The sequence below is a fragment of the Cucurbita maxima genome, unplaced genomic scaffold (assembly GCF_002738345.1).
Source record: "Cucurbita maxima cultivar Rimu unplaced genomic scaffold, Cmax_1.0 Cma_Scf00058, whole genome shotgun sequence".
In the NCBI taxonomy this organism is placed as follows: domain Eukaryota; kingdom Viridiplantae; phylum Streptophyta; class Magnoliopsida; order Cucurbitales; family Cucurbitaceae; genus Cucurbita; species Cucurbita maxima.
In genome coordinates this window covers 380,559-405,687 of record NW_019272074.1, presented here as the reverse complement: position 1 = coordinate 405,687, position 25,129 = coordinate 380,559, and the positions used below count along the sequence as shown (strand labels likewise).

Sequence of the window (25,129 nt, the reverse complement as noted above, 5' to 3'; positions counted from 1 at the left end):
TTAAAAAAAAAAAAAAAAAAAACCACCGCCGCATACAGCGCACTAACGAGAGATACGCCACGGTGGAGTCAAGAACTGGTCTGCACACGTGTGCAAGCTGGCATGGTCACTAAAAAAATAATGGAAATTATGCAATTTCAAAAATATAATACCGTGTATAAAAAATGTAAAATTATATAATTAATCTTTTACATTAATATTAATTACTATATATATATATAGTTGAATTAATAAAAATATCGTTTAAAAGTATCCCAAAACTTTGATAAGTTTCCATAATATCTTAAATCTAAACTTTCAAAGATGTTATTTATGTTAGGATCGTACAACAACGCACATATTCGATCTAGATGAACACAAAAGAATAGAATAGAGAAAATTCAAGGAGAATATTGACTAAATGTTTTGTATTGATGACTACCGAGAATATAAAAGTAGATTTTACTATACATATAGCTATTTACTCCAATTTACTTTATACATTAGCTTTATTACGTATAACCGACTAACCGTTCCATACCTAACAATTTAAGCATTTAAATATATATTTTTATTTTTTAAAATTAAAATATTATTTTTGGTGTCTAATTCTATTTTGGGTCGGGTGAATGGTTTAGATTTGGTTATTGTCCTCTTAATAAATTATTATTATTATTATTTGGGAGGAAAATAGTTAATAATTTATGAAACAAAATGGTTAAAAAAAACATCATTAAATTTTAAAAGTTTCATTAATAAAAATTTAAAAATATATTTACCGTTAGTACCACGTTTAAAAAATATACATGAATTTTTCGAAATAACAATAAAAGACGATTTTCGTTCATAAATTAAGATAAGGTCGAATGGTATTAATGAAACCTTTAGGTATTTCAAAAATATTATTAAAAGTTAAAGAGTATTTACGGAGGGTTAATTATTAAATATTTTAGTAATAGACTAGAAAATTAAATCTTTCTAATTAATTTTTTAATTTATCTTTAATTTGCATTCAAATATTTCTGGTACCTTTTTTAAAGTTATACATTAATGGATTTGAATAAATAAAATTGATATGTAATTATTAATATAATATTCAAAACTTAAGCGTGTAGATTATTTTATTGTACTTTATTAAATTAAATTTTTATTTTTAAATTTGTGAGTTTTCTTTATTATTTAATTTCAAAGCATATGATTCAATTAAGTTATTCTTTTATATATATATATATATATATATATGTATTTGTTTGTATTATCTTTTTAATTTAACATATTTCTTTAAAACCTAGAAATATATACAAATATTAATTAAAAAGATAATACAAATATATGTGTATATATATATATATAAATAGATCTAAAACGCACCGGATCAAGCAGGACAGACCGATGGAATTTAAAGTTGTGTGGTAGGAAAATAATAATAATCAATTTTGTAAAAATAATAGAATTACTAATTGACGAAATAAGATCGATCCAAGTATACTTGCAGAGACGCCGCAGGGATGAAACTGAATTTTTTGTCTGCATCAAACAAATGATTGTTGAAAGACCATTCCGGGCGCTTTGACTCTTCATCAGGTGTGTAGCTGGATTTTCTTCCTTCTCCTCTTTCTCTGATTTCTTCTCAGCTTGCTAAATTGTTTGCAAGTTTCAGTGCTCGCGAGCTGCAAGTCATTTCTTTCAAGGTATCGGCCAAACCAATGCTTTCTGTTTTTGATACATTTTTGCAATCTAATCTTGCATTACAGAATTTACCATGATTTCTGTTAGAATTCTCTTTTGTTAAGAGCAAAGAGTGGAATTAGAATCGAGCGTTGAAGGTACGGCGAGTGGCGAAAGCTTTCTCTTAGACACCGGCTTTGTGAAGCACTGTGTGATTACGAATTTCAGTTTTTCTACTGGAAAATTGTTATCACTGAGAGTACTGAGTTGAATCAGCTTTGAAGCCCATGGTGTGTAGCTGACACCGGCATTTTTCAAACATTTGGTTTCATTACAGATTTTTATTTTTTTGCTAGAAAATAGTTCTTATTAAGAGTTTGAACTGAATTAGACTGGAACTTTACAATTCCTTCTTGAAAATCGATTTCATGGCAGATTTTGAAATTTATGCTAAAAAATCGGTTTCATTTAGAGTTATGAGTTAAATTAGAATGCAATTCTGAAGCCATGGCGCGTAGCATGACTTTTCTCTCAGACATCGGCTTCATCAAGCACTAGTGTCATAACATATTTTAGTTTTTCTGCTAAAAAATTGCTTTCATTAAGACTAATAACCTAAATTAGAATGCAACTTTGAGGCCATGGCATGTAGTATAAGTCTTCTTTTAAGTGCACGTCTGTTACCGGATAGGATTCGGAGTGTATATTGGTTGTACCTATCGCTGATTATCAAGAATAACACATTTGTGCTGGTTCGAATAAAGGTTTGTTCTGTTTTGCATTCACGAAAAACTGTTTCCTACATGTCCAAATAAGACTGCAAACTTGATTCTTATGTTTCTTATTGCCTATTGGGCATGCTTTTCTTTCAAAACTAATTATTTCTCTCATTTGAATTCTACTGACAAGTTGTACTCTTTAGACTATAAATGCCATAGCTATTTTGTAGATCATTATACTGTATTGATATTCCCCCTCCCCCCCCCAAATAAAAGATCATATATTGATATTAATGTGTCTGGTGCACCAGAAGGAGGAAATGGCAGAAAGAGTAATCTACTACTGAGGTTAATTTGGTTACAATAAATTGATCTGGAGTACTATGTGCTAGTAGAACTCTGCAAAATATTCTGCAGTGATGTGTTCTTCCCTATTGCACCGGCACGTCGGATGGTATATTCTTTTGGGATGTCTATGCATGTCTGCCCTCTGCCTCAATTCACTTCAGTATGAAAGTGGAAATGCTTTTTCAAACAGCTGGCAGAATGAATTTTGGCCAGTAGCAGGCAATGGCTCTCAGAACAATAGTCCGACACCTTTTCGTTCTTCGAATCACTTTGTATCATGCGAAGACCTGGGTGGTGTTGGGTCATTTAACACAACCTGCCTGTTAAACACAAACTTGTCTTTAGATTCAGATTTCTACGTATCTGGAACTGGGAATCTAGAGATACTTCCACATGTTTTAATTTGCTGCCCCATAGAAGGTTGTTCAATTACTCTTAATATGTCTGGAAATATCAAAGTCAGTCAGCATGCAACTGTTGTGGCTGGTTCTGTGGTTTTTTCTGCTGCTAATGTGACGCTGGAATACAATTCATACATAAATACTACTGCCCTTGGTGGAGCACCTCCTACTCAAACTAGTGGCACACCAGTTGGTTTTGATGGATCTGGTGGAGGTCATGGTGGCCGAGGGGCCTCCTGTTTGAAAAGTAATCAGACAAGCAATTGGGGTGGTGATGTCTATGCTTGGTCTACATTGTCTAAACCATGGAGCTATGGGAGCAAGGGTGGTGGGATATCAGAGGAAAAGCCATATGGAGGACTTGGTGGAGGACGTGTGAAACTTCTAATAGTAGATGTACTATATTTAAATGGTTCTATCCTTGCAGAAGGGGGAGACGGAGGATCAAGTGGTGGAGGTGGATCTGGTGGAAGTATCTTTGTGCATGCAGTAAAGCTGTGAGTATAACTCGTGCTTACAGATTGGTCTAAACTTTTTAAGTGCTTTCTCAAGTTATAACGCAGACCTTTTCGTTAATCTAGTTTGAAACCCATATAAGTTTAATTTCTGAGTTTGTTTGATATTATGTTCGAAGTATTTTGGTGTTTGTTGTTGTTAATCTAGTTTGAAACCTGCATAAGGTTTTTGTATTTCATTGCTAACTTTACAATGTGAAGTTTTAACTAATACATTTGATCCTCTTCATACAGCCGGGATATATCGTAAGTGATAACACATAAGATTCTGTTTCTAATTAAAACATTACTGACGATGAATGATGGCATTCCAATTTTATTGTAGACCTGTCTTATGATTGAACTATTCCCTTGGATGTGTTGAAGTAGTAAATTCAATGTTGAAATCTTAAACGTTTTACCAATAAATTTTCATATATACATCCCCTCAAAGAATGAGTCTCTCATCCATCTTATTCCGATACATCTTGGGTGGAATAGTACTTGTTGAAGGAATGACCTTAATTTAAGGAATATTTATGTAAATCCTAGCCTTAATTTAAGAAATATTTGTCAATCCCATTAATTACGAAAATTAGTTAAGCTCCCCTATTTTTCTATGTTGTTACCTAGTATCTAAGGATTTAGTTAGTCTTTTTGTATTACAGAAGTCCTATGTATGCTCTGAAAATTTATAAAATGTGAGCAAGATAATTTACTCTTGCAACAGTTCCTTATTTAAGCAGGATCTAGAATTGATCATTAAGTGAAGAATATCAATTTTTTTGACTAACTGGACTTTCATTCTGCAAAACATGAAAGAATACATTGGCATACAAAAAATGAGAGCCCAAGGAACACTTAGAAATGTAGCCTATGATCTAACAAGATAATACTGAATGGGTAATTGCAAAAAAAGCTAGTCACCGTAGAGACACGTTGAACCTAATACAGGACCACACCTCACTCAGTGACCTCTCAAACCCTCTAAAAGTTCTATTGTTTCTTCCTCCCCAAAGCCCCCAAACAATGAACATATCTCAACTTTCCACAAAACCCTTCATTTCTTACAAAAAAGAGGGTAGAGAAGGAACTCTTCAATCATCTATCTACCGCCTCTATGCCTGGCCAAATGAAAACCGAACTCTTCAAAAAACCAACTTCAAACTGCACAAGCAAAATCACAAGCCCAAATAATACATCATCAAGATCCTTGGCCGCCCTGATGTAAAGAATGCAACACGCTGTCCTTAATTGAGTATCCTCCTTGAGACTCTATCCAAGGTGTTAATTTTTCCAAGGGTTCTCGATGTGCCTTTGACTCCCTTTGAGGTCCACTCAAAAGGAGACGACCAAAATTTGCTTACAATGACCTTATTCCACAAAGAATTGAGCTTCTAATTAAATTGCCACATCCATTTAGTCAAAAGAGCCTTGTTGCAAGCTCTCATATTCCCAATCCCCAAACCCCCAGAGTCTATCGGATTCATCACCATCTCCCACAACGACAGGTAGAAGGCCTAAATAAGATGAGCCAAAGGTCCCCACCCCACATTTGACCATATTAGCACTTTCCAACCTTAATCATATCACAATTCTTCACCCTCCAAAAGTTGACACTTTCCCTAGTAATCTTCAACCCATAAATGAGCTCAGAGAATGCAAGAAAATTGTTAAGATAGATGAACGACAATCCATTGTCAAAATAGAAAAAGATAATATCATTTGCAAACTGAAGATGAGACAAGAGATGAGTTATCCTTGCTCACTTTGAAACAATCCAAGACATTGTCTCCACCCCTCTAGATATGATCCTACTTAGGGTGTCCACTACGAGCATAAAGAGAAAAGGAGAGATTGGATCCCTTGTCTAAGACCCCTTGAGGCATAAACCTACCCCTTAGTTGACCATTGACCAGAATCAAGTATTTCACAGATCTAATACAACTCCAAATCCACAGCCTATATTTTATACCCAAAGCTTTACTTTGCCATGACCTTTTCACACGAAGATCCAATCCACATGGTTGTACACCTTTTCAAAGTCAATCTTGAAAATGATCCCTTCTTGTGTGCGAATAGCCATCAATTGCCTCATTAGCAATAAAGACTTTGTCTAAAGCACCCTGAGACTTTGCTACGTTGAAGGCAACACTTTTTTAAATCTCTCCGTCAACATCTTAGCAGTAATCCTATAAACACTTGTCACCAGACGAATAGGTCTACAGTCTCAGACAAGACGCTATCCAATATACCTCTCTCATAAAATTCACAAAACACCTCCCAAAGATTCCCTTTAATACACTCTCAGTTACCTTGGAAAAAAGACACTGCGTGGGGTCTTACCCCTACTAAGCCAAAAAAAGACCTTAGGAGAAGAATATCATTGAAAGTATAAAGTTTGGTGTTTAAGTAATTAGATCATGTTGTGAATTCTCGGAATAATCTTTTGTAATAACTTTAATATCTCGAATGATTTGTGATGGTATTGTGTTCATATTTTGCAAGAAATTTTGATACATCTTGATAACTTGTTTGGCATTTTAGGTTCAAACCAACGATAAAAGATTCACTTTCAACTACTCTGTAAAAATTTCATAGATCTTATTTGCAATATAAATGAGCACATCGTGTAATTGATCAATGTTATTGAATGAATGAGTATAACAACTATTATCATGCTTATAGAATTCTGAATCATTTGGAAGATTTTAGGCATTATATTCTGTCAAAATAACTGATATAATTAAATTTACCGTAACCTATCTTCTTAAGCTTTTGAGTTCAATAGTGATTTAAGGTATAAGAGTAGGAGATTTTGTGTTCGAACTTGTATAACAACATTTCCTCCCCAATTAACATTGCTTTCTGCTTCCTACTAGACCATGAGAAAGAAAGGAAAAAAAGTTTGAAAGTACCTTGATTATTTAAGCGAGCACTCATTGTGTAGGATATAAAAGTCTCATGAATGAATGGTGCTTCTGTTGTCTTCTCCACATCCCATTTTAGCTTCAGTATTGGCTCTGAGATTATATACTGTTGGTTGTCCCATCTGTTACTAATACTTGGTCTTTTTTTGTATACCTAGAAAGGGAAGTGGAACTATATCTGCTGCAGGTGGGAAGGGACGGGGTGGAGGTGGTGGGGGAAGAATTTCTCTAGATTGTTATAGCATTCAAGAAGATATTAAAGTTACTGTACATGGTATGTACTTTGTATCGATGAAACATTCTATATCATCATGTAATGATCAATATTGTTTTATGAGATAATAAAGATAGGAAGGATATTACAACATTGCTAGGCTATCTGGATTTGTGTAAGTTTGCCATTGCATGCCTTGGAAACAAAAAATTCTAATCATTGTAATAAAATTTCTTTGTTAATCTCAGGTGGTGTAAGTATTGGGTGTCCTGGTAATGCTGGAGCAGCCGGCACTTACTTCAATGCTGATTTGCTAAGTTTAAGAGTTGGAAATGACAATATCACGACAGAAACTGAAACCCCTTTGCTTGACTTTTCAACCAGTCCCTTATGGTCAAATGTTTTTGTGGAGAATAATGCAAAAGCTTTGGTCCCATTGCTGTGGACAAGAGTCCAGGTATTGAGTGATATTTTCTTCCTTACACTTTTTGCTTCTGTTGCTGTGGAGAATTGTCATATGCTTTGCTTCCTTATAACTTCAAATATTTGTTGATTAATTGAAGAAATACATAATTGCCAGTTTATTTATTAATTATTGAAAAAAACTTCTGAAATGCTTAGTATGATTTCACGTTTGTAGGAGAAAAAGTTTTATAATCTCTTTCATTAGTATGGCCATGGAGATGGCTTTTACAAAACTTACATATAGAAAATATGATAAAATGAAAGAGTTCTATAATCTCTTTCATTAGTATGGCCATGGAGATGGCTTTTACCAAACTTACATATAGAAAATATGAGAAAATGAAAGGATTAAATATTGCGGAGGAAACAACAATGGAGTTGAGGACCTCTCACCTTAATATCTTGTTGAATTACAACTGAATCCAAAAGCATAAGCTGATGAGTTGTGATGCTTTTAACTATTTATCCATATTCTTAACAAAAAATGATAAAAGGAAATACAACCATAAGCCTCAAAACTCTTGGACCCTTCTACAATTACTACTTTCAAAAGTTCTTCCCTCTCCCCCCATCTCCATAACCATTCTAACCCAACAAATTTCCTAAATAGTTCCCCATAATGTCACAATTCATATTCTAATAACGTAAGTTTTCTTTGCCAACATCCCTTACCTAATCCTCCCATTTTCTTTTGTAATTATTCCACTTTTTTCTATAAATAACCGGAAGATTTTTTTTTTTCAAGTGCCAATTGCCTGGGAGTATCTTTTCCTCACCTTCATAATTCCATTCATTGATGAGATTTTTCAATCTTCTAAAAATTGGGTATGTGACTTGTTTCAATGTCCTTGTTAGTATGTAGGTCCTAGAACTACTTATGATCATTGGCCCCATTGCCTAAGAACGGAGAGTTTAGAAGGGCTGTTGTCTTTTGATTTTGAGAATACGGTGTCACATCACCCGTTTCATGTTTTGAGAGCTCCGAAAGTGTCCATGAAAGGTAGGGTGGTTTTAGGGTCATGATAAAACATGCCTTTCTAAAGTTGGTGATGGAAGTTTGGAATTAGAAAGTTGTTGGAGATTTACGACTTAAGAACATGAGAATCAAGGGAAGAAAGGCTTAGAAGTAGGTCTAAGGTTATTCTGTGTAGGGAGGATATACATTGGTGGAAAAAGTCCAAAGTGAAGTATGTTAAAGAAGCGATTGAACATGACCATTGTCACATACTGACAAACTTCAGAAGACTTGAGAGGAGGATAGGGATTGTTTTCTGAGAATGGTCTAATTGTATAAAGGGCCAGGGAGTTGGGTAAGGTACCTAACCCTTATGAGTCTTTTTGTTGGGGTTCTTTCAGGAGAGCTTGGGGGTCATCAAGTGAAACCTTTTCAAGGTTTCTACCTAATTGGCCTTCTCTACTGTCGTTATTATTATTTTTGTTTGCAGCCTTGCTTATTATTTCATTTTTTTAAATGGAAGTTGGTTTCTTATTAGAGCAAGATAAGAAAAAAATCTGTGGGTAAAAAATGTTGCATTATTTCCATTTTTGGTACTAAATGGTTATGAGAGCAGCTTAGTTATCAAGTTCTTTCTTAGGTTCTGCTGAATTTTCAGCTTTAAGTGAGCTTATCATCTTGTTGAGTCTTAAATGTGATTCTTTTTTTTTCGAGGGCCAAGTACCAGAACTTGTATAATTTGCAATAGGAGTCTTGGTTGCTTCATTTGTTTTTCCTAAGCGGTTTGCCATACTGAACACATGAACCTTGTATATATAAACATAGTTCTAAACGAAGGAGGGGAAAAAAGATAATATTGAATGATTAAATTTTCTTACAAACGAATAAATTGATATGTTTCTTCCTTACCTTTAAATTCTTCTCGCATAAAAGGAAATATTTGAGGGTGTCAAATAAGATGATCTTGCTTTCTGGTTCCAGCTTCAAGGAAACAACTCGAGATTTCTTGTTACGCTTATTTACCTTGAGAAACACAATGAGAGGCATGATGGTGCCCACCATGGCTGACGTACCTTTTGCTCCCCTTTCAAAGCCACTTTAACTCGTTGTAATTCCTTACAAATTGTGATGAAGTCTCTCATTTCATATGACTTTGTCTGACAGACCTTAGAACTTGTTCAGTTGTGAACATTGACATGCCTTCAAGGTACTCTCCATTGACCCTGTTTTCTTAAAAATCTGGCGGTAGCTCCCTAGATTTATCTCTTCCAACTGCAAACCAACATTCTCAACAGTCCAAATGAAGAAGTTGAGAGGTTCCGGTTGTTGTTCCTTGTTCATCTCCCTTTCAGATCCTCCTGAGTTTCAGATTACCAGAAAGAAGTTCAATTTCTCCTTCTTCCTGAAAAAAAAACCTAGGTCACAAAAAGGTCTCTACATTTTATTCAGAATAGAAGTGGCTCACAAGAGAGGAGAAGTGAAATCGAGAAAAAGGAGTTATCTATGGAGGTTTTGTGACGCTCCTGATTGTTCACACTTACTCTAGGAAGGGCAAGAGAGGTTTTCCACAGTAGTCAGTTAATTTTGTGGAGCTGGAGGATTGTGCGTGTATGGTCTGTGAAGTGTGGGTGTTTTTGTTGGGTATGGGAGGTTGCTGTTGGTGTGTGGAATTTTGTGGCTGGTTTGGCTTAGAAGAACGAGATTCCTAGCACTTGCAATGGCTGGTATTTCTTGCTTTCTTGTTCTTGGACATTTCGTTTGTGATCATGCTGGATATTTCCCTATAAATTTAAGAACTATCAAAATAACAGTGTTTGGTACCTATATTCCTCTGTTTTGTGTGCGTTTTGATGATATTTGCTGGTGATTTCGAGTTGGATACTAACAGGTCAGACTTTAAGTTTGGTTAATTAAGTTTCATTTTTTTAGTATAACAATATGTGAGATGAAGGTTCGAACCTCTAACCTTTTGATCGAGAATATAATGTTTTAACCTATGCTTATGCTTAAGTATGGTATTGAAGTTCCATTTTGTTCTTTTAATTAATTTTATTTGATGATTTAGACTGTGTCAGTGCATTTCATATTGTCATGCATATTATTTTGTTTTTAATAATTTCTGCCTGTCCATGATTGCTTTACCTATCTGGAACTTAATTACTTCGACCAAGTGATAATTACTTGTATCATTTTTGCTCCATGGTTTCTAGGTTAGAGGCCAAATTACCCTATACCGTGGAGGCAGCATTGTGTTTGGACTCTCCGAGTTTCCAATATCAGAATTTGAACTAGTAGCTGAAGAACTTTTGATGAGTGATTCCATCATAACGGTTTGACTCCTTTCTTTCTATATCAAACTTGTATATTATCTTATACCAAGACTCTAGATTTTCTTATGTCTCTGAATAGTGGTTCTTTTTCTGGGTTTGTGTGTGTCTGTTTGTTTATTTGTTATTTCTTTTAATTATTCTTTAATAAAAGATTTAGACCTGGGAGTTGCTACCGTGCATACTCACACAGCTGAATCCCTCACATAGTAGTGCCCTGTAGAAATCCCTCACATAAAGCATTCATAGGACTTTCTTTTCCATCTTTGATGAATGCACCAAAATGTATGAGAGGAGGGGCAGTGGGAACAATAGGCAGAGTATTTATCCAGCCAAATGAAGAGACAATTCTGTCTCAAAAGAATTGAGTGAAGGTGCAGCAAGTGAAAAAGTGGTTCTGTGACTCCCCACTGTTTCTGCACATGATACACAAATGGGGGTAGATGGCTATGTAGCTTATCTCGTGTATTAATAGTTCATGAGTCACTTCCCACAAAAAGAACTTCACCTTTTTAGTATAATGGTTTCTCCTTATGGCTTCATATAGTGAGAATTTCCCATCCACTAGGAATCCACTAGGAACTAAAGAAAGAGTTGGTGGTGTGGAATCCACTAGGAACTAGGTCCCAAAAGCATCTGTCCGGTTCGTTGTTCAAGTGTAAAGGAGACAAGAGATGGATCATAGCAACCCATTGCACAATCTCCGTTTCTTTCAAATTTCTTCTGAATTTTGGGATATAAGAATCCAAATCCGGTGTCCAACAGTCAGATAAAACAAAGAGCTGAGGGGATTGTCTCCCAAGAGGGGCATTGTTCAGCCAAGTGTCAGCGCAGGATCCCACTTTTATATGAGACCTTCTAAAAATTGGTGATGGTGTTCAATTATATCCTTCCAGGGATCTTTAATGCTAGTAGGGAGAGATCTTGCACGGTGATAGCTTTGTGCAGAGTGCCATATTTGGCATCGATAAATTTCCTCCCAAGTGCATTGTTTTCAACCTCATATCTCCATAACCATTTAACAAGGAAATAAATGTTTTTCTCCTTAGACCATGAAACCGAGACCTCCATTCTCCATGAAGGGAGGGTTTTCTTCAATTGAACCAAATGAAGCCCCTTCTCACTAAGTTTTCAGTGAATCTAATGACTCTGGAAGGCATGGAAAGAGGGACAAGTAATATAAAGAAAGGTGTGAGAGGGTAGCTTTGTAGATGCAGATATCTGTAATCCAATCTTTTGTATTACTGTATGTACGTGAATTGGGGGAGTAAAAGATTGTGCCCATCTATTGGATTAGAGTCCTTATATAGTTTGAACCACATGCCATTTTCTCTTACGGAACTCCTTTGGATGAATGTCCTTCGTTCCAATTAAGGGTTTATTATTTATTTATTTATTTTTATTAATTTATAAATTGACTAGAATTCTCTTTGACTGAAGGTTTTTGGTGCTCTTAGAGTTTTTGTCAAGATGCTGTTAATGTGGAATTCTAAAATCATGGTAGATGGTGGTAGGAACACATTTGTTACCGCTTCAGTTCTTGAAGTCAGGAATCTGGTTGTTTTAAAGGTATTATGCTTTAAACCTCTTCTGCTAACTAGACTATATTAGGGTTTTAATTTTTTTTTTTTCAAGTTTTATTTATTTTTATATTTATTGTCCTTTGGACATCTTATAATACCTAAGTTATATGTGATACCTTAATTGTTGCAGCAAAACTCAAGCATTATCTCAAATTCAAACTTGGGTATGTATGGTCAAGGGCTATTGCATCTAACTGGTCAAGGTGACACAATCAAAGGGCAGCGACTGTCTTTGTCGCTTTTTTATAACATAACAGTAAGCCATCGTCACATTTTGGAGTTTTTGTTATGATCTAATTTGAGAGCCTCTAAGCAATTTTCTATCATGATGAAAACTAATATATATCTTGTCGCTGTTCTATAACATAACTGCAAGTCATCATCATATTATGGAGTTCTTGTAGTGGTCAGTTTTCCAGGGCTTCCTGTAAAACTGTTGATTAATAAAGCTAATATATATACACATGACTTTTCCCTTTAAGGGTAGTGACTAGCATGAAATGGGGTTGAGAATCCTCGTTTTAAAGGTTAATTAGGCTGGTGAGTTTGGAATAGCATTTTTCAACGATAACGAAGTCTTGGAAATGTACTTAAAAAGTGTTCAAAATGTCAACAAGCGCTAAAAATTATGCTTCGGAGTAGTTTCAAGAGATAATCAGAAGTGTTCTTAGTAATATTGCGTTTTAAATTTTCTTTTTAATACATAAGCAAAGTGCAACTTACTACAGTTGTTAATGGTCCTTGCTTTCCTTCTCGGCCTCCTCTTTAAAAGCAATTATCTCAACCGTGGTTAACAAGAAATTAAAGAGTTTTTGAAAGCAAACATCACCGAAAGTTTGATAGTTTTGAGGCAGCTCATTTGAAGGTCCTCTTGGTGTTTAAATCCAAGCTTTTTTAGGAGTTCTCTTCAAGACACTAATTTGAACTGGGCTGCCTTTATTTCCCCATAATTTCCTTTTCTTGTATTACTACTTTTCTTTTTGTTTAATTTTTCTTTTCTGACTTTTCTCTTTTGTAGAGCTTGTATCTCTTGATCATTATTCTCTTTTCATTTCTTCAATGAAAAGTATTATTTCTTGCTTAAAAAAAAAAATGACCAAACAAAATCTGAAATGTGTTCTGTGTTTGTTAAAAATACTGAGAACACAATGTAGAAATAATAATTGATATGTGGAATCAAGACAAAACACCCTCTTTCAGTTTGAGGACCAAGACAATTGTTATTTATTTGTTGTTTTGAACCAGAAACAAAACTTTTCATTGAAGAATGAAAAGAGACTAATGCTGGATTGAAAGGAAGGAAAACAGAAATCGCAATAGAAAAATAAAAGGCATCCCTATTCAATCAGATATCCAGCAGAAAAACCAGTTAAGAGCTTAGAAAGAAAACATCGTGAAGAAGTTTTTAACCTAGCAGACTCGAAGCAATCAAACCAATTTAAATGCTTGTATTCAAATATCTTTTGGCTCTAAGACAAATGTCTTTCTTTTCATAAAGACCTAGTATATGCTTATTAACTTTTATTTCAGTTTGATGATGGGACACTGACGATGGCTTCTTACATAATCTTCTCTCTATAGCTTAGATTGCTCATCCGGAACGATGAAGTACGATCTTCATCTTAACAAACCTGTCTAATAGCTTGGACCATGCAAGCTACCTTCTTGTCCTGAAAGAACATCCACTATATGTCTTCTTTATTGACGTCAATACTCAAGATTTTAGAATGATATGTCGTTATTGACCAAATCTGAAGTTATTTTTAGCAGACAAAAATTCAACACTTGCTTTTCGTATATAGCTTTTACCTTTTCAATTAGGCACTTCTTTTCATTGGGCATTGCAACTATACACCAAGTTTCTTGGAGTATCCTTTCTTGATTATTGTTTTTTTCCCTCTTTATTTTAAGTTTAGACAAAACTAAAGGGATAACATGAAAACCAACTTGTACAAATACCATCAAAAGGTAATTAACAAATAAAGGAGAAAGAAAACACCAACGAATTGATTTAATCTCGACTTAAGTAAACCATTTCCTCCAAGCTAAATGCTTTTCTCCCAAAATCTTCTCATTTCTTTCAAACCAAACCTCGTAAATGATAGCTCCAACTGTGTCAACCCAAATCAATTGAGCTTTAGATTGCAAAAGGTTGGTGACTATCATTACAAGTACTGAAGTTTCTGTTCTTAAATTTACCTTCTTCATTTTACATTTTTCGTTGCTTGCATGAACTACATAGCACATTATCTTGTTAAAAAGATTACCTTTTTCATCTTTACCTCTGCACCCTGCCAAAATGGGGGAAAAAGAGAATCTATTGGTACATCTATTTAAGACTACTGACAATAACAGGTTGGAATCGGTTCTCTGCTTCAAGCTCCATTGGATGATGATGCCAGTAGAAGCCTGTGAGTATGTTATATGTTATGCCTTTTGGCTAAACTTATTATTTTGTTTTTGTTTGTTTCTTTTTATATAGGTAACAATTATTGAAGAGTGGCATGGTTTCTTTCTCAATCCCACAGCATTGAAGTATTGAAATCCTTAGACTTAAGTTTCTATTTGTAGGGTAACAAAAGCACTGTGTGATAGTGAGACGTGTCCACTGGATTTAATGACTCCTCCGGATGATTGCCATTTCAATTATACACTTTCCTTTTCACTTCAAGTAAGAGATCGATTTCTTTTGGTAGCATTTTGCGATTTCACTATCATTTATCATGGTCTTGAATTTCAAAGCATTCAGCCTGTAGTTTTCTAGATACGCTAATAAGTAAAATGGTTCCCCCTCTACAGAGTACTTCTTAAACGTTCTAATAAATAGAACTTTCTGACCAACTTACAAAACAGCCTCCAAACTAGAATATCATATTCATATTTTCCTTTTTGTTCAATCAAATATGATATTTAATTGTTTGCAGAAATTGAAGAATTAGTGCTTTATACACACACATATACATCTACTGAATTCTAAAGGCATGCTCCCAAAAATTAATGATAAGAAAATGAGGACATCATAAAATTTATAAGCCTAGGCTCTAATTTGATTTAGTACTTTTAAGCCTATGAATAAGTCTTCTGTAGTTAATTACGGCTCTGCAAGATGAGAACCGTAGCTGCCATCTACTTTCGTTCTAAAGGTATGAAAAGAACCACCGTGCTTTTCAAGTTCTTGTAATTTTTGATTAAAAGTGAGGTTCACTCTCCAACAGCCATGGAAAGAGAATGGGCTCCTTTTAAAAGACTGCACTGGAAGAAGAGGGCTAAGGGTATCTGCTTAATCAAGAAGACTAAATTATAAAATTCAGGAAAGATAATGGACAAGGGGAGAACCCTATCTATGTATGGGAAACTGAAATAATAATAGCCAGACGAAGGGAGCATAGTAAAAGGTATACATAATACATGTCCACTTGTATGAAGGTAAAATCAACCACGTATTCTGGTGAATCCTGTTTTGCAGGTACTTTATGGTACTATTAGTGTAGGATTGCACGTATTTTGGTGAAGCCTGTAAAAATACTCAAGATCGTTGTTCTAGGTTTTCTAGGAATTTCCACAATCATTTACAACAGTTGAGGATTAAAAAAAAAAAAAAGAACTAATTATTTAAAAAAAGACAGGAAAGAACCTTTTCATTGATAGATGAAAAGATAGACAATAGTTCGAGGATATCCCAAAGAGAGAACAGAAAACCAAACAAAAAGAGGGTAAATATTCAAATATTACGAGAGCCAAAAAGAAAAAGAATATATTGAAAAAAAAATGCCTAAGAAGATTTTGACCAACCCATGAGCCAAAACAACCAAAACTACTTCCACCAAGCTGTTATCAAGAAGATAATAACATTCAGAAACCATTTTCGGAAAGTACACCAATTCCTTCTTCGTATGAAAGTTTGAGTTCTAATTGATTAAGTTTCCTATATCGAGCCCCTTGGGACCTAGAACTTGGACACATTGACTCATTCACCGAGAACCTGTCCCATTTTCCATACCTTCCCTCATTAATCCTTTCGGGTGCATAACTATATAGACAAAAACTTGAAATGAAGGATAGGTTATATAAGGGAAGGCAAGGGACCATTTTCTCTTTCTAGGGAGACTATTCTGGTGGAAAGAAGACAATATGGTTGTGGAATGACACTTTCGAGTTTCAGGTTTTTTTGTTTTGGATAATATATGCTGGCGATTATTGCATAATCTTCTATGCTGAGGAACAAGTTCTAGCGACCATTTTCATATATCTCAAGTAGTTTTCTATATAGGGTGGTTAAAGGAAAAGAGAGAAAAAGATGATATTGGAATTAAAAAAATGACAAACAACAGGATTTGTACGCTTGTCATCTTTGTTTAGGCAAAATGCTGGCTATTCACTTTTTCCCACCGTTTTTTTAATTTCTACTATTATTTTATGCCGTTTCATTTCTTCTTCATTTTAAGGTCAGATTTGCAATTTTTATCTGCTCAATGCTTACTTACACCTTCCTCCTCTAAAAAAATTAAAAAAAATAAAAATGAATTTGAAAACCTATAGCCTTTTGAACTATTGGGTTCTGCATTAGTGATATTGAAATGGCATATTGGCTTGGGAGCCTCTCCGTTCCTGTACCTACCTGTTCTACATTCTTTTTTAACCAAGTACTCAGGTAGTGTAGCCTCGCTCAACCTGATATTGTATTGTATCTATCCATAAGGTGTTCTTTTTTCATGTCTAATATCTTTGTTGTATTTGCGTCATCATCATTGTGGTTTCTGAATAAGTTACAGATGTGTTTTTTGACCTAATTGGAAGAAATCATCTGATGATTTGGTTGTGTTCGAAATGGTTTAAGGAAGGTGAAATTTGAAATATTTTCATAATTATAAGATAGTTGTTAGTATAACTACAATTTAAGCTAACCTCATGTTAATTTTCCGTACATAATTGATGCCATATGAACAGTGATCTGTCATAGTACGAACTTGGTTTTGCGTTGTGGTACATATAATGGTTTGGTGGAGGGTTTGTTGTCATGATGCTCCCAACTCATATTCTTGTTTGTTCAACTATTTTTATTCTTGTTTTTTAATTGGTTTTTTATTCTATTATTCCAAGATGTATTGTTGTGGTGATTGCTGCTTTGCAATTTATCATAGTTCAATCCAAATGGTTTCCTTTCACCTTTTTTAGATTTGTCGTGTTGAGGACCTTATTGTTAATGGAATTATCAAGGGAAGTATTATTCAAATCCACCGGGCAAGAACTGTTATTGTCAATAGCAACGGCATGATTACTGCATCAGAATTAGGTAATTAGGAACGTAATGCACAAAACTGTTCTTATGGCTTAATACCGATTACCTTCTTTCTTTTTTGTTCTATATCTATCTTCTATCAACGAAATTTTGTTTCCTATAATAAATATTTTCTTCTTTTGTTCTAAATGTTACATTTTTTACCAAAAAAAAGTAAAAGAAAAAGAAAAACCCTAATTGATACTTAGAAAAAAAAAAAAAGAAAAAAAAAAAAAAGAATTGTGTCAAGCTGATATAACTTTGTGGTCAGGTTGCAGTGAAGGAATTGGTAAGGGAAACTATTCAAATGGTGCTGGTAGTGGAGGTGGACATGGAGGAAGAGGAGGTTCTGGCTATTTTAACGGGTGGGTGAGTAATGGAGGTGATGAATACGGCAATGCTGATCTTCCTTGTGAACTTGGCAGTGGAGCACAAGGCCCTGATCAATTTGATACTCCTGTGGCTGGAGGGGGGATGATTGGTAAATATTTCTGCTACTATTGCAAACTATATATGATAGTGTCTAGAATGTAGATTAACAATATGAAAATGGTGCAAACAAGAGCAAGGTATATATGTAAATATTTCTTTTTTCCATCTCTAATGTTTCATCAATTTGTTTATTCTCTAAACTTATTCTCATGCATTGTGGATGCATGTATTGTTTCTTCCAGTGATGGGATCCATGCAATGGTCTTTGTTAACTCTTAAAATTTTTGGATCTTTAATGGCTGATGGACAAAGCTTTCTTAAAGCAACGAGAAATGATAATAGTAGCATGATTGGTGGCCATGGAGGAGGTTCTGGTGGAACTATTCTTCTTTTCCTTCAGGAACTTGAGCTTTTCAAGAATTCATCAATTACTGTTATTGGCGGCAATGGTGGTCCTCTAGGTGGAGGTGGAGGTGGGGGTGGGAGGGTGCATTTTCATTGGTCCAATATACATACTGGAGATGAATATACACCTGTTGCAAGCATAAGTGGCTCCATTAATAGTAGGTATGAAACTTCTAACTATAAACTAAATGTTTTTGTGTAAGGTACAGGCCAGATGGCATATATACATTCTTTGTAAGTCTGTTGAATGTATCTGATTGTGTATTAACATTGAGTATGGAGGGGAAATAATTCTAGGGTTAGGTGGGTTTAAGGGTTCCTGAGTGCTTTTCATATTATGTAGGTGGTTGATTCTCTGTAAAACTTTATCATGCATTTTTTTCATAGCCTGATTTCTAGATTATTAAAATTTTCCTCTAAGTTATTAAATCTTTCAGTATTGGGGAATATGAAATAGAAGGATTTCAGCAATCTAAATTCTCAGAATTTAGTAGATTTATGCTTTTTTATTCAGAGATTGAGTAACAATACCAGAGCAAACAAATTAAGATCATTATCAAGAAAATGAAAAGGGTGCTGAGAGAAAGAACAAACACTGCAAAATAATTTCTTAACTATATGATATGATTGCCAGGAACAACATTAAATTACTATGCATTTACTTCCCAGAGATAGGCAAGCAACTTAAATCAATAATTCTTGTGATATTCCCCCTTTTTTTAAAAAACCAATATTATACATTGATAGGAGCTTACTAGTTAATGTGATTACTGGACAGTTTGGTTATGTATTGAGCCTGTTAGTGAGTATTGAGCTTGTTGTGGATTTCCAAGCTCAGCCTTTTGCTTGCTTAATTTTTCTTACTATTAGTTCCAAAATCAGCAAGGCTACTGGAATTTCACTTTTTTCTATGCATTTCAATCTTCTTAGTAGGCTAAGAGCATTTCCACCAATTATATTTGAATTTTGAATTGAAAAAAATTCTTTATGAGAATTTGTGGTTGGCCAAAGTTGTGATGTAGCTCATGTAGTAAACTTTTTGTGAAATCGTTATGAATAATTATATCATCCGTAGTTTTAATTTCATATTTAGATCAAATGTATTTGCATCGAGAAGGTGATAAATAATACCAACGCCTATTCCTTTGTGATGAAAATATTCAAGTTGTGAAGTTACATTAAAGTAAAAGCAGAAGTGAGAACCGTATATCACCAAAGTTTCAAAGCAGACAATCGCTGCACCTGTCATCTTTTAGGAAATAGCTATCTCTAGATTCTAATTGTATTTCCAATTTGTCTTTGGAGTTTGTGATAGTATGATAATTGTACTTCATCTGGTGTCTTACAGTGGAGGTGCGAGCAACAAAGGTGGTAGTTATGGGAGAAAAGGCACAATTACCGGAAAAGAATGCCCTAAGGGCCTCTATGGTACATTTTGTGAAGTACGTTCTATTGGTTTTAGCACCACCTCACTGTACATTACATCTTGGAATACATGTGGGCATGCCACTGTTTGCACCATATAGAGATTTTCTTGTCATGCCTTTCTTGATGTTCATGCGTGCTTCCATCCTATTAGGGTAGCTTTCTTGCATGTGTTCTAAATTATAAGCTGTTTGCATTTGTGTTGACTGGTATATTTAATTTAACATTACCATTTTGTGAGCTAGAAACTTATCTTGAATTATCACCATAATCTGTGTGCAATTGTAATTATTTTCAACAAGAAGTTTTAGAAGCCATTGCATATTTGAGTCGTGAATAAATGTAGCTAGTTGATCAAGGTTGCTGCCACAGATCAGGTTTAAGTTTATTGTCTGAATCTGTTGCTTACATGACTGAAAACTTATTTATTCCTACCTCCCTGTTAATCTTAGGGCGAGTTTGATAATGTTATAGTTTCCTGTTTCCTGTTTCCTGTTCCCGTTTTTCATTTTTTAAGAAACATAATTTTTTTTTTATAACCATTTCTGTTTCTTGTTTCTAAATCTTAAGAAATGTTTCCAAAAAAGGGTCAAATTCTAGAACTACAAAATGTAGTTTCTCAAATTTCTGTTTTTATTTTTTTCCCATTTCATACGTGTACCCCACATTTCTCTCTCTCTCGCATTTCTCCTTTTTTTCTCACCTCTCTCTTTCGTCATTTTTTTCTTTAATAATTAATTTTTTTCCTTTTAATACTTGCTAATCCTTATCATTTTCCTCTTTTACTTGATTTTTTTTCTTTTTAATTTCTCTCTTCTTTCTCTTCTCTCTCCTGTTATTTTATTTTTTTATTTCCATTTTCTATTTTCTTCTTTTCATTAACGAGCCTTTGGTTTTGTTATTTTTAAAAGTCTCTATTATTTTTCCTTAATTTTGGTAAGGTTTTAATTTCTTTTTATGAAATAAATAAATCGAGAAGATATTTCATGTTTACCATTATTATACAAAGGAAAAATATATCATTTAACCTGAATTGATTGGAGTGAGAGATGGCATTTTAGATCAAATTTGAATACATTTGAAGCATAAATATTATTATGTTATGCTTTGAGGCTGATTATATTAAATACTTTAAACTCTTTATAATGGGTCTATGTTTGTGTTAATGCATGTTATATATTTTATTATATTATATGTACTAAATTTTATTTCAATTAAAAAACAAGAAACAAAAGATAATTATCAAACACATTTATGTTTCTGATTCTTTTTTAAGAAAAACAAGAAACAGAAATTGTTATCAAACATGGTTTTGTTTTTAGTTCTTACAGAAAGAAACAAGAAACAGAAAATGAAAAATGGAAAAAGGAAAACGGAAAAGAGAACATTATCAAACGGCCTTTAGCTGCTGTATTTTCTACCCTTTTTTCCCCAGATGGAAATCTGGATTGACTGAATTGTTGTAGCAGTTGCCGTTAACCTATGATTTCATAACTTTCTTCTGAAAAATGGAAAATTGGACTTGCATTGCAAATTAGAACTACATTTTTTAAACAAAAAGTTTTCATGGAAAAGAATAAGAGTAGGTACATTTGTACCTCCTAAGAAGCTTACCACGGTCACACTCAGTCGGAATTTAGAGTAAGGGGAGTGTAATTACCGAAGCTATTTGAAAGAGACCAATTAGAAATCTCAAAATTTTTGAACTTCAAAAGTTCATCTCAATCCTTACTCTCATCTTCAAATATTCTTCTACTGATTCATGTAGAATTCTCCAAACAATTGCTTTGTTTGTTTTGGTCCAGACTGAGTTTGAAAGATGAAGAAGAATTTGGAAGTATCCTTTCTTCTATCCCCACTGACATATAAATTCTTGTGCCCAATGGGACACCTCTCCATATCTTCCCTGTCCACTCTCTCAGGGAAAAATCTCCTCATTCTCACAAGATTCATTGACAACAATCACATATTAGAATATTTTAGGCATATGGTACAGTCTACACCATGGAAGAATAGTCGTCCTTACACCAGCTTATGTATCCCAAATTAACCTAATTACTAGTTTATATGTTTGAAATAGGAATTATTACATTCATAAATTGTATTGTTTGTATATGATGGTTAAAGTTGCTTATAGAATCTACGTATTGCTTATAATGGTGGAGAATATGGTGGAAATTTCTTAGTAATATTATTCCAGAATAGACATTTTAAATAACGAATTGTAAGATCAGATTTTATTTTTTCTATTTACAGGAATGCCCTGTTGGCACTTACAAAGATGTTGAGGGGTCTGATGAAAACCTTTGCGTTCCTTGTTCTCTTGACCTTCTGCCCAATCGTGCAAATTTCATATATACACGAGGTAACAAGATAAGTGGTCGTTGATGTTATTGCTTCAGCTTTATTCTTCCTTGGAATGGTTTCAGATCTTCTTCTTGCTAAGGCGTCCACACTTATGACAGGAGGAGTTGGTCAGCCATTTTGTCCGTATAAATGCATATCTGACAAATATAGGATGCCAAATTGCTTTACACCTCTTGAGGAGCTGATGTACACTTTTGGGGGTCCCTGGCCCTTTTCTGTTATATTGTCATGTTTTTTGGTTCTTTTAGCACTTCTGTTAAGCACACTGAGAGTAAAATTTGTTGGATATGGTTCTTATTGCGATTCTGATTCAATTGAACCCCACAATCATCGTCATTTCCCACATCTTCTTTCCCTATCTGAGGTACCGATTACTATAACTAGAAATTTTCATACGGTCCTATCGTTGCTGTTATTGACATATCATTCAGGTGTAATTTTTGTTTGTTTACAGGTACGTGGAACTAGAGCTGAGGAAACTCAAAGTCATGTTTACAGAATGTACTTTATGGGTCCCAATACATTCAGAGAGCCCTGGCATCTTCCTTACTCTCCTCCCAATGCAATTATAGAAATTGTGTAAGACTGTAATTCAATTAGCTTGTCTAGAGTGGCAGTGTTTGAACTATTCATCTCAATGATGTTAAATTCATCTCATCAACAATTTTCCTAATTTAATAGTGATCAGGTGTCCAACTATCATCTTATTAGCTTTAGTTGTCTGGTGCTACTTTAACAATGTTTTTTAACTCATGGTCATAGAAAACCCATGAAATAGAACTGAACCTTGTATAGATGCCTTCAAGTTTCATTACCTGAAAAATTTTCTGTTTGTAGTAATTTTAGATTTTAAGACGTTAGGCTAACCATCAATTTTTACAATACGGCTTGGTGGATGGGTTAAGAGAAAACATGTGCGTGCGGAAGTATTGTGGATCATATGGGCCCAAAACTTAAACCTAATCTAGACTAGCTTTTTGAATAAAGAATATCATCATGCTGCGATTATTCAATTTGGTTTGATGTCTCAATATCGTACTGTAAGAGGTTCGGGAAATAAGTATTGTCCTTGTAATTTATGTGGTTCAAGTATTCTGTTTACAAAATGCTCAGGTACGAAGATGCTTTTAATAGATTTATTGATGAGATAAATTCGGTGGCTGCATATCATTGGTGGGAAGGATCAGTGCATAGCATACTCTCTATTCTTGCATATCCTTGCGCATGGACTTGGAAACAGTGGCGACGTAGGCATAAAATCCACCACCTTCAGGACTATGTGAAGTCTGAATATGACCATTCATGTCTGCGCTCCTGCAGATCTCGCGCTTTATACAAAGGAATGAAGGTAAGACTATAAAATATAAGACTTAATACTTCCGATGGTTCTTGAGCATTAATTTTATGAAGTCAGGTGAATTTGACGTTCTCCAAATGTTATTGAATATGCAATGATCAAAGCGGGTGACTTCTAGTTCTTTGATATTGATTTTTGTACAGTCATGAGAAAATATAATCTAAAATGTAGTCATTGTTAGTTCTTGTGAAATTTATTCACATTGTTTTTTATATTCTAATAAAATTCTCTTACAGCCTCATTGAAACTGATTTTACTCATTGATGATTTGGACCCGTTTAGGAGTTAGATTTTTGGATTTTAATATTTGTGGATGGTATATTTGTAATCAACAAAACCACCTCATTGTTTGTTAAATCCACCTTGGTGCGTTTTGATATTGGAGGATGGTATATACTCGTAATCATCAAATGACCTCATTGTTTGTTAAATCCTCCTACGTGTGTTTCAAGGAAACAAGAGGTGAATTGATGAATTATTTCGTTTACAAATGTGCTACTTTTTTTGGGGCTAAATATATGTTTTAGTCCATTCTTCCATGAAGTCCCTGTTTTTTTTTAAAATGTTTCAATGTAGTCCCTCATGTTGCAGCATTTTTCAATTATACCCTCATCGTTGGTCAATGCAAAGATCGCATAATAAGGAACTTACATGACGTGGTATTAAGAGAGTTGATAGAAATAGAAATTTAGAGGAGAAATAAGGTAGCCTAAGAGAGAAAAGTTAAAGTTTCTACCAACATCGTTCAAATTTAGAGGAATCAGAAATTTTCCATCTCTTAGGTGGCTATTTTTTTTTTTTCCCCCTCTAAATATCTATTAACTCACTAATTATCATGTTTGATGAGTTGCGTTAGTCCATTTAAACATTCTCCTGACTGTAAGGATATAATTGAAAAATGTCAAAATGTAAGGGATTAAATTGAATCTTTTTTTCCTCAAACTTGAACTGGAATATGATTTTTTTTTTACTGTAGCTGGAAAGTTGAATGTCATTTATAATTATAATTATAACAATAAGAAAGATATTTATTGTTCTTTTAAGTTTTTCCTATGACAAAACTTTATCCTACTTGACGATATCTGAATTGAAACTGATGCAGGTTGGAGCAACACCGGATTTAATGGTTGCTTACATCGATTTTTTTCTTGGTGGTGATGAGAAGCGTGTAGATATAGTCTCAATTATTGAAAAGAGATATCCAATGTGCATTATTTTTGGTGGGGATGGAAGCTATATGACTCCTTATAATCTTCACAGTGATGCCTTGTTGACCAATCTCATTGGACAGGTAGATCGTCTTCTTCTATAAGTGGTTTATATTACTATCAAATAAACAAACTCTGACCCCAGATAAACTCTTCACGTTTGTAGCATGTCCCAGCAACTGTTTGGAATCGCTTGGTTGCTGGCATGAATGCTCAATTGAGGATAGTGAGGAATAGATCCATACGTTCTTCCTTAGTTCATGTTTTAGATTGGATAAATAGTCATGCAAACCCTCAACTTGAATTCCATGGCGTTAAAATTGAGGTTGGATGGTTTCAAGCTACTGCTTCTGGTTACTATCAGCTTGGTGTGTTGGTTGTAGCCTTAGGTGATTATTCTTCTCATCAATCGGATGTGTTGTGCCAACATACTCATGAACCATCAAGGTACGCTCGAATAATTCATTCTTCATAATCGCTGAAGTTAAATCATGGGAAGGCTAATTTATAAACTGTCGGTACAGGGAAAAAAAAAAAAAAAAAAAAAAAAAAAAAAAAAAAAAAAAAAAAAAAA

At 34.2% G+C, this 25,129-nt stretch overlaps 1 protein-coding gene and 1 pseudogene across 5 annotated transcripts in view; one reads left to right on the top strand and one right to left on the bottom strand.

Moving 5' to 3' along the window:
- Nucleotides 1-1,430: 1,430 nt before the first annotated feature.
- The window catches only part of LOC111471805, a 28,682-nt gene continuing 4,983 nt past the window's right edge, over nt 1,431-25,129 (top strand). The window contains exons 1-19 of one of the 5 annotated variants that reach the window (XM_023117476.1): nt 1,431-1,670; nt 2,678-3,612; nt 6,698-6,813; nt 7,002-7,210; nt 10,384-10,503; nt 11,941-12,069; nt 12,214-12,339; nt 14,439-14,494; nt 14,655-14,754; nt 17,301-17,376; nt 17,633-17,842; nt 18,036-18,360; nt 19,547-19,640; nt 21,880-21,988; nt 22,089-22,354; nt 22,445-22,569; nt 23,104-23,338; nt 24,450-24,638; nt 24,722-25,002. In XM_023117476.1, the coding sequence (XP_022973244.1) occupies nt 2,786-3,612; nt 6,698-6,813; nt 7,002-7,210; nt 10,384-10,503; nt 11,941-12,069; nt 12,214-12,339; nt 14,439-14,494; nt 14,655-14,754; nt 17,301-17,376; nt 17,633-17,842; nt 18,036-18,360; nt 19,547-19,640; nt 21,880-21,988; nt 22,089-22,354; nt 22,445-22,569; nt 23,104-23,338; nt 24,450-24,638; nt 24,722-25,002 (3,593 nt within the window). In that variant the 5' untranslated portion in view covers nt 1,431-1,670; nt 2,678-2,785. Of the gene's footprint in view, nt 1,671-2,677; nt 3,613-6,697; nt 6,814-7,001; nt 7,211-10,383; nt 10,504-11,940; nt 12,070-12,213; nt 12,340-14,438; nt 14,495-14,654; nt 14,755-17,258; nt 17,377-17,632; nt 17,843-18,035; nt 18,361-19,546; nt 19,641-21,879; nt 21,989-22,088; nt 22,355-22,444; nt 22,570-23,103; nt 23,339-24,449; nt 24,639-24,721; nt 25,003-25,129 lie in introns of all 5 variants that reach the window. The other 4 variants (XM_023117475.1, XM_023117474.1, XM_023117472.1 and 1 more) reach the window with 4 other exon arrangements.
- LOC111471824 overlaps nt 8,791-25,129 on the bottom strand; it is a 19,793-nt pseudogene continuing 3,454 nt past the window's right edge.